At 37.7% G+C, this 15,863-nt stretch overlaps 1 protein-coding gene across 6 annotated transcripts in view; it reads left to right on the top strand.

Moving 5' to 3' along the window:
- Nucleotides 1-15,863, top strand: part of LOC137992289 (sodium/calcium exchanger 2-like) — a 37,157-nt gene that overhangs the window by 17,766 nt on the left and 3,528 nt on the right. For 4 of the 6 annotated variants that reach the window (XM_068837553.1, XM_068837551.1, XM_068837554.1 and 1 more), the window contains 9 exons: nt 287-449; nt 1,578-1,701; nt 3,143-3,284; nt 5,018-5,105; nt 9,106-9,196; nt 11,565-11,687; nt 12,015-12,090; nt 13,725-13,882; nt 15,499-15,670. In XM_068837553.1, coding sequence (XP_068693654.1) covers nt 287-449; nt 1,578-1,701; nt 3,143-3,284; nt 5,018-5,105; nt 9,106-9,196; nt 11,565-11,687; nt 12,015-12,090; nt 13,725-13,882; nt 15,499-15,670 — 1,137 coding nt within the window. Of the gene's footprint in view, nt 1-286; nt 450-1,577; nt 1,702-3,142; nt 3,285-5,017; nt 5,106-9,105; nt 9,197-11,564; nt 11,688-12,014; nt 12,091-13,724; nt 13,883-15,494; nt 15,671-15,863 lie in introns of all 6 variants that reach the window. The other 2 variants (XM_068837550.1, XM_068837555.1) reach the window with 1 other exon arrangement.

The raw sequence follows: 15,863 nt of genomic DNA, 5'->3' as shown, positions 1-15,863 counted from the left end.
GTGGGATACTCGAGCTCCAGCGCCATGCGATTGCATCTCAACAAGGCAACTGCATTTACTCGTAGGGGGTTTCCCGATGGGCAACCAAGCATTTATCAGGGCAACCAAATTAACAGGTTATTAAGTTGCCCAGCTTTTGAAACAGGGACAACCTGGAATTTTTTTTAATTTCGATCCCTGGCTATGTGGTCACCCTTCCAACAAAAGTGAAGCTCGAAACTCAACTGAACAGTATAAATCAATCTCAAGTAACCCTTATTATTTTTATTGTTGCTTGGTTTTTCAGGTGTTTAATCCAGGGGAAACCAGAAAGTCACTGGCAATAACACTTATTCATTGTGAAGGATATGCCCTGGAGAAGGACTTCTATGTCTTGTTAAAAAATCCAGTAGGAAAAACAGAACTGGGAGAGCCTAACCTGGCAAGGATCACAATTATTGATGATGATGGTAATAAAGAGACTTTTAATTAAATGGCTAATGAAATGAAAGTTAGAAAGATCATCACTTACAGTTGTGTACTAAGCAATTACAGGCAAGCCTGAAAAATCCTGCCTTGAACAGGATTTGGAATCCATGACCATGTGATTGCGCTGCACTTGTATTTTCCACTGGCTGAAGAATGAAATAAGTGGTAAATGTTTTCTCACACACCTCTGGGGCCTGGGCCCGAGGGTTTGTTTATGAGTCACGTGCTCAGTGTTGTTTGTCAGTTGTTTGTTTGCTGTCCGCCATTGCTGACGTATATTTCAGAGCCCCAGTTCCCACCCAACTCTTTGTTTGAGTTGATAACATACACTCTGTTGGTTAGATATTCTTTATTAAGACTGTCAGCATAGAGTCTTACTAAGCTTATAACTATCGTTTTAATATTACTGTATTTTGCCTACGTTATGTATAATGTTAGGCTGTATTGGTTTGAGAAATAAAAGAGTCAGTTGGCGGCGGTCAGCTTGACAATGGCAAGTAAAATTGTCTGACATTAGACAGAGTAAAATCTGTGAAGTCTCACTCCCAGGGGTCAATGGATTAAGAGAGTAAAGTTATATTGAATTTGATCCAACATTGTGTCAGTCAACGCATTGGCCAAATTATGCGTCAGCCAACATGTAACTGACATGTCACTGACACATCACCAAAGTTGGTCAACATGTCGTGGTTGGGATCAAATTCATTACTATGATTACTGGACGGTTAATGATAGTGGATGTACAGTCATGTTAGAGACACTTCAGTGTTCAGTGTTTGATTAAATGAGTTTTGAACATTGTTTTTATGACCAACTGCGTTCTGTAATGGGCTGACTTGGCATTTTAGTGATGCAAAATGGATAACAACACAACAGGTTGCAAGGCAAAGCAGCACCAAGGGTTCAGGCTTGTCATTAATTCCCTGTACTTCATTTACTGTTTGTATTTTTGTTAACGACATAAATGAAAAATTATTATGAGAAAATGAATGATACTTGTGTCTTTTTTAAATTGATAAAACTGCCTCTGCATTCAGTTCCTTTTACTGGTTAACTTTTGACATTTTTTCAAGTTTAAAAGCAATACTTTTTATTGTTTTTATTTTCAGAACCTGGCGAGTTTTCTTTTGAACAAGCAAGTTATTATGCCAATACAGTAACTGCTGATGTAACTTGTAACATAATTAGAAGGAAAGGCTGTGATGGCCCAGTTGCATTGACTTACAATACAATGTAAGTTGTCGTTCTTGTTAAATGATTGAACATTTTAAACACAAACCACATTTCACCTTCGTTCACTGGTTTGAGTGTTCGACAAATTGTCCTCTTTTGGGGCCAACAGTCAGAGCCAAACATGGAGTATCCTGCATTGTATTCTTCCTTTGTGATAATAGTGACCCCCCCCCCCCCCCCCCCAACTTAATTTTTTTTTTTTTGTAAAGGCTTAGACTTTGTGTTGGATGTCAAAATTGGGCACGCATCTGATTTGATGCATTTCTGGGTGTAAGTGACAGAGCCAAACAGAGAAGATCCTGCATTGCATTCTTCCTTTATAGTGGCACACACCACTTCCCTCTCCTCCCCCCCCCCCCTCCCCTCAATTCAAAAAAAGGAAAAAGGCTCTCTGAAGTGCTACACAAACAGCTCTCCGGGGTCCGAAATTAACTTTTTTATATGGGCGACAACTGGCGACTGGATAAAAATTTTCAGTCGCCAGATGGCAAATTGTTGCCACCAAAAATTTTCTCCTGAAAATGCATGTTTTGAACTTCTTTATGGAGACTAGAAAGCAACGACCGCGTGGTCTTGTGTATGTCTCAAGCATTATTATTTTTTCGCTTTCAAAAGCGGACATTTTGGAGAGAAAATGTACCCGACCTGGAATGTAATGAAGAAGTCCATCTGCCCATTTGTTGAAAATTTCAGCCACGGAAACACCAGTCACGTTCTGTCGCACACGAGCCGCCATGTTATTACTGTGCTACATTCCTCACACCAGTCCCTCAAATATCTCTACTGAGTTGCAGTTTTTTCGCAATTTTGTGAGAAACTGCAAAAAAACGTGGCGGCTTGCGACGTTATGGAGACCTATGGAGGTAGTTAACGGGAAAACTCCTTTCATTTTAATTTCAAAAACATTGGCAGGATAAAAAGTAAGACACTTGTTGGCAAACGGCTTTGAACTTAATTAAGTAGGTTGCCCACTGGCGACTAACTGCGAAATTCTGGTCGCCAGTACTCAATTTTTAGTGACATTGGCCATCAGGAAGGTGCAAGTTCGGACCCTGCTCTCAAACAGCTCTTGTAGCACGTACATGTAATCATTGTTTTCAGGAACAACCTTGGATATATTTTCTTTCAAAGTACCGGTAATAAAAAAGTGGACCATCCTTGCCCATAATGTCAATGATGAAAAGTGGACCGCAAGTTGTATTTGCACCCCACTTGCCTATGTCTCATTTAATTTTTGGTTGTTAGCAATGTTGCAGAACCTCAAAGAGGGCACCATGGCTGAGATTGATATTTTGTCAGCCATGGGTGTGTAGTGCTGTGTGGTTTTGGTAGTGAGATGTTATTCTTTTTCAGGGCTGGCTGGTCACAGTCGAGGACCCTGGATAATAATATTGTTAGTGAATCCATCAACTGAATTTAATTTAAATCTTGCCTTTTATAGGAATGGTACTGGTGTGGGTGGCACTGCAGATGAACTAGACAAGAAGCTGTGTGATTTTGAGCATGCAGTTGAATCAAAGCTGTTTTTTCAACATGGAGAGACATCCAAACAGTTTGTCATAAGAGTAAACCCTAACTGTCAGGTATGGCAATTATGCTAATGCTAACTGATCATGTGGGGTGCAAGCCTGGTGCAGTGGCAAGAGTACTTGATATCCGCCATTGTGTTGTATTCAATTATTCCCATAGTTTACTCTCCATCACATGTCACACGCCTTTTGGTCCTCTTAGACACTTACATGTCTCAAAATGCAAGTAATTATTAGATGTAAGCCCAATTTTGATGTCCCCATTAATTTAACCCTTTAACCCCCAGTGGCCACCTATAAATAGATTTTACTCTGTCTACCGCCAGACAATTTACTTGTCAATGGGAGATCCCTCGACACGAGTGATGTTGAAATCTGCGTGCATATAATTACTTGCATTTTTGGACGTATCTGCTTCTTCATGTGGTTTTTCTCTGTAGGTTCTAGAGCTGGTTTTACCTTTTATCACAGACCAGCATTGGAACTCAGGCCCCACCCACACGTATTCAATAAAAATGATCACTGAAAACAGAACTTTTCAAAAATGCTCTGCAGAGTGGAACTTTTTGAAAATGCTGTTTTTGCAAACAGAACTTTTCGAAAACGCTAACGTCACACTACCAGCTCCAATCCACACTCCGTGCAAATTTATATTATAAACTTACTGGTATTCAAGATGACAGACAGGCACTTCACTTTCTTGTCTTTAATACTTGGGCTTATTTCAAATGTGTTATGGCAAATTTAGCTTTGTCATTTCTTCAAGCTAACTATTCTAATCAAAGGTGGTGCCGGCTTAGTATTTTATCAGCTCTTAATAGCGAATCCTCAAATTGTGTCAAGCATGCGCTTTCAGGTTATCATTTAAGAGTTATCATTTTCAAATAGATTCATTGTGTACTTGTGGATGGGCAACAATGCTATGTGTGGACATGATTTTTTTTGAAAATGGAGAAAAAAAATGCATTTTCACACGAATATGGTTACTGGTATGTGTGGACAGGGCCCCAGTGATCTGCTCACTGTACATGTAATTTGATTGGCAGTGTTCATGCTTAGTAGAGCCCTTGTGCTTGGCTATTTATAGGCTTGAGACTGAAATAAAGTGAATGCTGTTTTTACTATTCTTTTCAGTTCCTCTTTCACCTAAACTTTTTAAGATCAGAATATTAAACGTTTTGGTAGGAATGAAGCTTTGATTTTTATCCAAAGGCTATTTAAATGTACTTTGAGTGTAAGTTTTGGATTTCATGGTCTGCCATTACTCACGTTTCAAACTGACCGATTGGACCTCAGAGGGTTGGATCTAGGGAAAAGTGACGTTATTTAGTCACTAGCTTAAAATTTCAATGTGTAAATGCAGCTCATTATATATGCAAAATAAGTTTAAATCAGGCGTTGTTCAGTTACTGTTTAATTAACATAGTTTTCAAATCCAAAGAAAAACAAAATTTGTTTTTTTGGTAATAGTAGCACTTTAAGAATAATATTATTGGCAATCAAAATACAGCTGACTATTTCATTGTTTCTGCTGTTTGTACTGTAATGAAAAGAAGTACTGCTCATCAAATTTGCACATTGTTTTGTAATTTTATCCTTGGTATATTATAGCCTCTTCTATGGTTTTAAAGTCTGAGTTAGTGTCTCTGTTTTTCAGATTAAAATTTTGTAGTCTTTTGTTTGGTCTTAGTAGCGAACCAATCAGATCATACCTCATGTGAAAGTTGCTATGCGATCATGTTCTTCTTTTGTGTAAAATAGAATCTCTTTATTGTTTTCCATTATAGAATAAAAACTTCATTGTGTTATTGAGTGATCAAAGCCCAGGAGCTAAGATAGGGGTAAAGAGTGCTGCTGTCGTGAACATTACCAATGGTAAGCTAAAATATATACAGTACATTATAAATTACTGATGAGCTGTCACCTTTTACGAAGCAAAAATTAATACAACATGGTCAGCGTGGGACTTGAACTCTGATAACAGGTCTGCTGAAACCACTCAGCCAATTTAGAAAATGATCCGGATATTACTTTGGCTCTTATTTAGGGCACACAGGATACACCAAAGAGAAGGAAGATGGTTTGTAAAATGTAATTTAGTCCAGCTTGGAATTCACAAAGAAAGAAGTTGGATAATGTCCCTTTGTACAGGTCAGCATTGACCTGAAGGCAATATTCAGAAATACAGGAGTGAGTTAAATCAACACAAAACAAGGAGGTTGAAAACAACACTTTACTGTGTAAAAATACATGTAATCAGTGGTCTCATTAGAAGCCCGTTACTGGTGGTATTCCGCTGTTTATGTTGTCAGAAATTTGCCTCTCGCTGCCAGCTACTCTCCCTTGTAAAAGACAAGAGTGACCGCCACTTGCATTGTTTAACCCAAGCATCTACTTCAAAAGTTAGTGAAACCCCTGTGTAATTACTCACAGGAAATGATCATTTTTTGAGAAGGGACTGGGGCCAACAACTTCCTAGTCAAGAGAAGTTATTATGGTTGAATTATAAAGCTTTTGAAGAGAAAAGCAGCCTTTGTTTTCTCTCTTCAGATGGCTGGCGAGAATCGCAGCCATCTTTGACGTATGCCGGAATGTTATGTGCAGTAGGAGGTGCGAGGTGCAAAACGAATGAATCAGCTTAAACTATTTGAGATAAACTTGGCCAGTAGCAGCAGACCAATGTGGCCCAGGTTCAATGCCCAGAGTTAACATCGCAATTATGTCGCTTGAGCTTGTTAGTTCTCAACCCAGCTTCGAGAGGTTTTTTCTCTGGTTATTCCGGTTTTCCCCTGTTCTCAAAAACAACATCAATGTTGATTTAATTTGATTTGTGTTCAGAATTCAAGTTGATTTTGTTTTTTTTAGGCCAGTTTCATATTCTAACGGTTGGACTGGATCTACATAGCATGAAGTGGAGGCAAATTAATTTCGTTTGCCCGCATTAGCCTCCATTCCATGCTAGATCCAGTCCAGCCGTGAAAATTCGAAAATGGTCTATTGGTGCCCTTGTGATACAAGACGAGACACTTACTGGGTATTTACAAAATGTGACCCTATTTGGGAAAAGGGGGATTAAGGTGAATTTAGAAAACAACGTTTTAACGCGTTTAATCGCGTTCGTCGAAACGCGTGGAAACGCATTTTTTGTGCGTTTAAACAGATTTTTAACGCGTTTAAACAAACGGCTCTGTTGCGCTTCAATTACTGCATTTCGTATGCTGAAAAGTACGCTAATTTAGTTGTATTTGAATGAATAAATTACCTGTTCTATAATATGAAATGCGGAGATTAGAGTGCATGTCTTCCAACCCACTGTGTCAAAATGATCAATTCATCAGCAAACTTACCTTTTGCCTTTCCTTTTTACATTGCAGTAAGAATCACATTCCGTCTATAATAATTTACTATCCTTTTTTCTGTGAGCGCCTCATGCGCACCGACTTTAGCCCACTTGCAGTGCACGAATCTCGTGCTATCAACAACGGCAACCAGACAATTAGCACACGCAGGAAAGAAGATTCGGTTTTCGAGTCTTCCTAAGAATGGAGCAAGCCGTCGCATTTGAGCCTACGGATTCTGCAGACAAGAGCCAACGATATTGCTCAAAGAAACGCGAACCACTGAACGACGCTTCAAAAATGTTACCATTAGCGCATCAGGTTTCACCAAGAGGCTGGTCAATCATTTGTCTCAAGCTTGTTTTAATATTTTTAAACTCTTTAAAATTTTCACATTCTCCTCCTTCGTGTTTTCCTCTTCGGAATTTTTGGCGACAAAAAGAGCACGTCGCCAGAATGAAGCAGAATCGAAGTGTTGACGCCGCTAGCCTTCGGGATGTGTCATATGTTATCACTTGAGTAGACTGGTCACGATGTCGTGACGCTCGCCCCGCAACAACTGAAAAATCAGGTTTTCGCCCCATAGCGACGAAAAAATTGGATTGTTTGTACCATTATTGATAATGCCTCGAGGAAATAGAAATTACAGAAAACAGGCTGTCAACATTTAACCACCTTCAGAAGGACGTAATTCAAAGAATGAGCGAATCACATAAACATTTCATCGAAATGTGACAAAGTAAACATCGCATTGACTTGACCAAATACTTCTGGGTTGTGTAATTCTCTCCATTGTTATCGTGGGGAAACAGAAACCTAAATATCCAGTTGCGAGAGAAGTAGGGAGCGATTCAGTGAAACTGGGAACGTTTTTAGATTCGCGAACATTTGGTAGTATCGCAAGTATTTACCGGTTTTTCTGATCAGCGAATTGATTTTTTCGGAACTTCCTTGGTGTTCACGAACAGGCTTTCCATCGGATAGTCTTAATTTATTTGTTACGGATTCTTTCAGTTGTCGCTATAATAATATAATTATTGTGGGACTGTGAGAGAAGTAGCGAACGAGTTAACGAAAGCAAGAGCCGTTTTTCGCTATCTTTATGACCGGTACCTTCCGGTGTGATTAATGGCTCGAAGTTGAAGCTTTGGCCGAAGACGCTGAATATATCTGCTCTCGTTCGCTCATGAAATAGGTTTCCTCTGCCAACTGCAATTACCCGCGAATGTTTCGGGAAGGTTGGATGGGTTCAGAGAAGTATGATCCATTTCTTTCAGAGCTTTGCTTTTTTTGTTATTTCAGAGGTTTAATTGAAAGCGGCATCATATTGTTGCAAGTTATCGTGCTTGTGTCTTGGCGCTTCACTATCTGCCTATTCAACCCCTTTTCATTATCGCAAATCATAAACAAACAGGAAATTAAACAAACTGATGTCTCCTTTTGACAAGTACTAAATGACCAAAAAGTCTAAAATTTCGGAAGGTTGCGTGACTGATCGCGACAAATATGTGGATCAGTTTATTTCTTTTGAGCGGTAAACAGCGAGTCGTCGATCAATTTCTTTTCTAATGGCTTGAACGTAACACTTAAATGCAGCTTTAGTTGAGCCCTGTCATGATGGTACGAGTTGTTTTATCTTCGTTCGGTTACTTGGGCCTTGGTCGTCGCCGGGGTCGTCGCTCAGAGTCGGAAGACAGCCGCTATGTCAACTGCCTTGATCAAACATGAATAAAGGAAAAATGGTAGTAAGTACTTTTGCATGTGAAGAATGCCTCAGCTGGTAACCCCAATGCAGAATTTTATTTGATTGATTTATAAGTGTTTGCGACTCTACTATAAGACCAACATGAACAGCATTCAACAATCAACGTTCTGTTGTACATTTCTAAAACAGGATCGCACATGACAAGAGAAACTTACTGACGACCCTCGCTAATCACAGGGTACACATCAAAGCAAACTTGTGCTTAACACCATCTTGAAAATTCATTTGTACATTCCTCACTTCATTTGAAACAAATTTCTATTGTTTATGCTCTTGATTTACCGTTAGAGTCGCTAAGTAAGTGTTTTGTTTTTTCCTCAGAGAACGCCGCCAATTTAGGCATGTTTAGGTTGGACTAATTCGCATTTCTTCTCTTTTCCGAGTACTTGCAGCGACTAAAACAATCAAGATTTCGATGGTTTGTCGAGCTGCATTGTTTAAATAAATCACAGTTAACCCCAGATGACACCCAATAATAATATTATAGCAAGCAGCCATTTAATTATGCGCTTACTTGAGGTAAATTAACAGCGTTTAAACGCGTCGTTTGTGTAAAGCTTTTCCGACATGAAATCTTACAAACGCGTTTTTTTCGCGTTTAAACGTTGTTTAAATGCGTTTAAACGGTGTTTTAACGCGTTTGCGTTTAAAACGATAGAAAACGCGTTTTTTTGTTATTCACCTTAATCCCCCTTGTCCTAAATAAGGTCACAAATAAAGTTCATCATCATTAGCTGTTACTAACTAAGAAATCCAAAACAATATTTTACAGATGTAGACAATATTGTGGAGCGTGTGGCTAACATTATGACAGCAGAAGATCAACAAAGCCTCAGCAAGACTTGGAGATCACAATTTGAAGAGTGAGCATCAAGAAACAATCAATATTTTTTATATCTCACTCCTAACATTACTAACTGAGCTTGGTAGCCTTGTGGGAGTTATAACTACTGGCATTACTCCACTTCGATTTTAGACCCGTAGTTCAAAGTACTAGGGTCATGAATAAATATGTCAAATACAGGGTCCCATTACTTAAGAAGGGGACAAGAAAACAGTTTTGTTAAAATATTAACTGTCCTTGTTGTAACCCATCGACTCCTACTGTAGAGGTGAGATCAGGGGCCCGTTTCTTGAAAGTCCCGAAAACTTTTCGGGCCTGAAAAGCCATTTGTGAAACTACCAACCGCTTGTTTTGGAATGGCGATCTGTTAACATGTTTTCAAGCTAACTAAAAGAAACATGTCTGTGAAGTTTGATGAATTAAATCCTTTCCGTTCTTGACATACAAAGGGGATTGTGACACTCAAAAATGGCCTGTAAAGTTTTCGGACTTTCAATAAACAGGCCCCTGAAACAAAGCTGGGGATTTTAAGACACCAATTTTATGCCCAAATATGCACCAAAATAAGATCAAAGCTGCAGGCACGGGAAAATGCACGAACTATATTACATCCAAATTAGGAAATCTTTAAACTCAAAAAACCCCAGCTCTGAACCAGAGTTAAATGCTTAAAAGTCATGAGCTTCTGGTGAGATTAATAAATATTTTTTACGCTGTCTAATGCCAGATGATTTCACTCATCAGTAATTAGGAGCAGTTCAGGAGTCAATGGGTTTTAATCACATTTATATATATATATACAATTTATATATAATTATAATAATTTATAATTTAATACTTCTATGACGCAAAATGCATTACAATAATCATATGATCTAATGCACCTTACAAATACAACTAGTAGTACATAAAAATATTACAATCTAACTATGTAAATCTAAGCTAAATGTTCTCAAATTCTATGGTAAAAATATGTATATATGTACATTATTTATATCATATATATTAAAGGAAAAAGCAGAAAAATAGTAATACTAACGTCTATAAAAATATATCTCAAATTTAAGAGAAATAGGCCTGTTTCAAAAGATAAGTTTTCAGTTCTCTCTTAAAGATGTTCATAATTTATTGTCCTCTGCCCTAAGGGAAGGTAGTAAAGTATTCCAAAGTGCTGGCGCGGCCACAGGTAAAGCTCTATCACCAGTTGTCCTTGCAGATCTTGTTGCAGGTTGAACTAACATGTTGCTATCGATCATTACAGAAAAGCAGACATGAAACTTAATTAATATGTAAGTGGATGGTTCTGATGAATAGCACCTTCCAAATCAGCAAAGCATGACTTTCTTATAGTGAGTTGACTTTTATTGAAGATAGTTTGAACCCAGAAATGTCTGGATACCTTGCTGGAATTTGATCATCTGGGTGATTGTAGTCAGAGAAGAACTGTTGTTTGTGACTGACATATCAACAACCTGAGTGGGAGGTGTGGAGTCAAGGGACTGTTTTTAAAATAATAGTTTGCGGAATGGGTAAATGTTGACATCAAGTTGAGTTAAATACCTCTTACTAACTGAGTTTGAGGTCCGTACTGTAAGTTACGAACAAAGTTTTTTTCCCATTGATTTATGCCAAAGTAGGCAGGCCATAAATCAATGGGGAAAGAGCGAGGATCGGTAACTCACAGTACGGACCAAGAAAACAAGGTTAGTAAGATATTTATTATAAACTAGCAGCCGACAGCGGGCTGTACTGTAGAATACGGGCCGCAAAATTGACCAATCACCGCACACGTACCAAGTGACAGATATAATAAATAGAGGATATTACATGGCGGCATGGGGATCCGAATTATCTTTCAGTGCTGAAAGTATCTCTCACGAGTGAGTAAAGTAAATGAGTGAGAGATACTTTCAGCACTCAAAGATAAAATTTGTATCCCCAAGCGGCCATGTAATGTTCTGTTTATTATATAGACATTGATGAAATGTCCAGATTTAAAACAACTTATTTTACTCATGCTAAAACATGCACGTTGTGTAACATGAAACAAGATAATGAAAGTTATGAAAAGTTAATGTATTAGGAAGAATTATATTAAAGCACAAAAGTATCTTACAATGAAGGAGAAGCTCAAGTTCTATCGGCTAATTGTGTTCGTTACCATGACAACACCTATATTCTCACATGTGAAAGATAACAATGCTATGTTCAGTGTGCGTGGTGAAGATATGATTTTTTAGTAAAAGGAAAAATCCTGGTATTTCATTAGTCTCTATATAATAAAAGGTTTTATCTTGCTCCCTCAGAACAAAATTTTCAGTTACTTAGAGTTTTGTAGATTTACATGTAGGTGATAGGTGATTTACATTATGGTTTCTTGTTATAAGGGCAATGGTGATACAAGGTGAAGAGGATGACAAAGGCAATGTACAACCACTGAGCACAATGGATTTTCTTCTGCATTTCCTCACCTTCTTTTGGAAAGTTATTTTTGCCTTTATTCCGCCAAGGTAAAATATCATCACTGATTTGCATTGAGTCGGGTCAGTGAACATCAAAAGGCAGTTTGAATTATTTTAAGTTGAGAGGACCTTTTTTAAGTGTTAACCTTAACCAACGATTTTGCTTTTTACATTGCAAAAAAAGAAAAAGTGGTGTCTGAGACCTATTAACAAAACATTCCACTGCATTGATTGACAGTAGTGAAAAACAAAACTGTTGATCAAGCTTTGGACTTCAGAGTCTTTAAGTTAATAAAAAGTGCAATGAAAGTATTTATTTAACTAAAATCGTATATTTCTGTAAGTAGCAATGACCATATCTCTTTTCATGTGTAGGAATTGCTGTGGAGGATGGCCAGCATTTGTTGTTTCTTTGTTGGTTATAGCAGCACTTACTGCTTTAGTGGAGCAGGTAATTTTTTTTTCTCTTTCCCTGAGGGTGCATTTCTTTTTGTCAACACCAAAGCCTGCAAAAGAGACTTGCAGCTTGGCACATGCTTGCAGAATGGAGAATGGAGAACCCTGCACAGAAGTCTCCAAGTTGTCAGTGATAGTGCTCTGAATTTCTTTCAGTGTACAAAATGTCATGATTTGATTTGAATCAATTAATTTTGAGTTAATTATTATCATGACATTGTATAATATTTGTCTCAAGAAGAAACTCCGGTTGATTTTAATAATGATAATAATAATAACAATAATAATAATAATAATAATAATATTGATATTATCATTATTATCATTGGTATTGATAAAAAAATTTAATTATTAAATTATTGTCAAGGAAGCCTAAAAATTGAGGAAATAATAATAATTATAATAATTAATTATTATTATTATTATTATTTATTACTATAATAATAATAATTATTATTATTATAATTATTATAGTATTAAACTTTTTGTTACTGAAGGTACTGTATGGTGAAACCAGTTGTTTGTTTGCGCGCCACTTTGTAATATTGTCACGCAATGTTGCATTTTTGCTCTGAACAAATTAAAGGTTCCAAATTTGCAACTTATGCACAGTTGAACTCCAGTGGTATGCCTCGAACTGTAATTAAACATTATTGTGAACGGTCCTTCTCCATAGTCGTTTTGGAATTGGTAACTTTAAATTTTGGAAGGCCCTTCAAATGGATTTGAAATGATTAGTTTCTTCGAAGAAAGTTTGGGTGGGGAATCCAGTTTTGGCGAACGGAGTTTTCGCAGAAAACCAGTTGTGTTTAATGCTAAGAAATCGTGGAGTTGAATTCTTGTGAGATTTGTAGGTCGATGAAGGCGTATTTGAGACAAAATGAACAGTTTTCAATTGACTTCACGGAGCTTGCGATAAATTCAAGGTTTGCAAACAATTATACCGGCGATGCAACATTGTGGAATTAGTTATTGAAAAATTACTTTTTTCGCAGCCTCACGAATCCTACCCAATGTAGAGTTATTATGTGGTAAATTTATATTGTAAAAATAGAGTTCAAGGTTGTTTTGAACTGGTGCAAATACCTGACTCTGGGAAGGTAAACACCGGGCAACAAGTTTAAATTTGAACTTGCAACTTCCTCGGAGCAAATTGCCAATCAAAACAGCAACATTGCGTCACAAAATTGCACAAAGTAGCGTTCAAATTAACAAAAAGTTTCACTGTAAGGTGCAGAGTACACATCGATTAAGGAAGTAGATTTTGCCAAAAGAGTTGTTCAAACTTTCAAATGAGGACATCATACTTAGTTGTACAGTACTTTTATTGCAAATGGCTGGGCAAGCAGGAATGGTTGCAAGTAAGATAAAGAAAATCCAGTTTGTCGGTTTTTATACTCTTGGTCTATGCTGGGTTTAAAGTGAAAATTAATTTTTAATTTTTGAGAGTACTTTTCTTGCAGTCTCCAAGTGCATCCACGGAGTATTGATGATGAGTTATACTAACTATTAGCCATTGTTGCAGAAATACAATATACTGTATATATATTAAGTTAAACAACTGTAATAAAATTATTATTTTTGAAATGGTTGCACTTCAGTCAAGTTCTGTTTTACTTTGTCTTCCAGCTTGGCAAACTCCTTGGCTGTGTTGTGGGTCTAAGGAACAGTGTCACAGGAATCACAATAATTGCAATCGGTACCAGCTTACCTGATACGTTTGCTAGCCGCAGTGCAGCATTACATGACATTGGAGCGGATGCATCCATTGGAAACATCACAGGTCGGTAACTGCTACGTGAACTAGACACCCTGCATGGTTTAAGTAAATAGATATTATTTGCGTAGAGCAGTTTTTAGCTGCTGAAGAACTGGTTGTATTGTTTGGGACTCTATGTAAGGCATGAATTCTGAGTATTATGATTTGCTGACATGACACATAATCTTCTGCTCAGATTGCCATAACCTTAGTGAGTGTCACGAACAACAAGCCTTCTCAGGACTACTTTCCCTTGGTCAAGCTTACTCCTGGGCTCAAACCGTACTACATATTTTGAATGTTCTAATGGTCTTTGGAGTTTGACAAGAACAGCCTTAGACGAACAAAGTGATCCTTGCGCTTGCAGTATCTGGGCTACCCTGGGTACCAGAATTTTTTTGTTGCGCGCAGTCGGCCAAACCCTGTTGGTAAAACTGCCAAAACATGCTTGCTGCGAATAAAATTCACAATTCCATCACTTCTCTCAACACAGTCGGACATTTCGAGAACTTTACAATCTTTCAGCGCGTGCAAAGTCTGCCATCTCCATCATCACCTCATCAAGCGACAAACATTTAACAGGCTTTCTCTATTCTCAGAAGCCAGTCACTGTGTCTGTTAGATTAGAAAACCTTGGGAGGTCGTTAGGAGCCAATCAGCATTCTAGTCAAGATTCTGGACTAGGTAGATTTAAACTGGCTTGTCATTGGCTCGGCGCACTCTCAAAGAAATTGCGCTCTGCTCCAGAGGTTTTTCACAAGGGTCACAATAGAGACATGACCGACATCGGAAACTGCGCAAGAAAAACCTGGCACCCAGGGTATATCTGGGCAATTTAAGATAATATTATTGTCTCTGAATTATAGACAAATTTAAAATCCAGTTGGCTCCAACGTGATTCGAATCCATGACCTCTGCGATGCCAGTGTAATGCTCTACCAACTGAGCTACGAAGCCACTCAGTTGGGAGCAGGTCAATTTATTGGGGTCATTTGGTCCTGTGAAAGGTTGTAATAATCAAGAATAACCTTATTGTACATTGAAATACTGCAGTATGTGGGCATCATTAATTTTAAATCATGTTCATTTTGGTATGATAATGATAATGATAATAATAATAAGAATAATAAGAATAATAATTAACAATTAGACCTGTAGTCCTTGCAGGCTATGGGTCAGTAGCCCAGGAGGCAAAGCTGAATGTGCTATTCACCTGTAACCCTTTAGGGCGAAGGGTCCAATAGCCCATTTCCGAGTTGCTTCATGCCTCAGTTTCAAAGTGAGTTGCATATTCTTATGCAAATCAAACTCATTTCCCTTACAATAGTTGAGCACCAAGTCTCACTTCGAAACCGAGACAAACAGCAACTCGGAAAGGGCCAATGTTTTACTATCACCCAACTAGTCGGACAGAAAAGGCAATAATAAAGTTAGCAAATGCAAGTTGAAAAAATCTTTATTTGGGAATAAAATGAAAGAAAGCGTCACGCTTTTTGCTACTCTAGGACGATTAATACCGGTAATAGTTCTCTAGTAGCGTAGTCAATCAAAATGCAGGATTTTCATTAGTCCACTAGTTTGGTGATACCAATAATATAATGTTTAATATTAATTATTAATAATTATTGGTATTATTGTAGGAAGCAACAGTGTGAATGTATTCCTTGGTCTTGGATTACCGTGGGTGATATCAACTTGTTACCATGCTGTCAAGAAAACCAAGTACATTGTTCATAGTGGAAACTTGACCTTCTCTGTTGTGGTATTCTCAACATTTGGACTGATTTGCATATTGACCCTTGTGCTAAGAAGAATGGTAAGATCCCTTTAATTTGTACAAACTACTGTTAGGCAGTACATGTAGTTTATAGTTTGTATTTTGTTTGGGTTATGGAATTTCAAGGTGTAGTGTTGATCCCAATTTTTTGATCCTTCCTTCAAAAAAATTTAATGAACAATAGAAGTGTCCCAACAGGAAGTTATGGTATTTGTAGCAAAAAGAAACTTTC

Source organism: Montipora foliosa, chromosome 2, assembly GCF_036669935.1.
Source record: "Montipora foliosa isolate CH-2021 chromosome 2, ASM3666993v2, whole genome shotgun sequence".
Classification (NCBI taxonomy): Eukaryota; Metazoa; Cnidaria; class Anthozoa; order Scleractinia; family Acroporidae; genus Montipora; species Montipora foliosa.
This window is presented reverse-complemented; position numbering and strand designations above follow the sequence as displayed.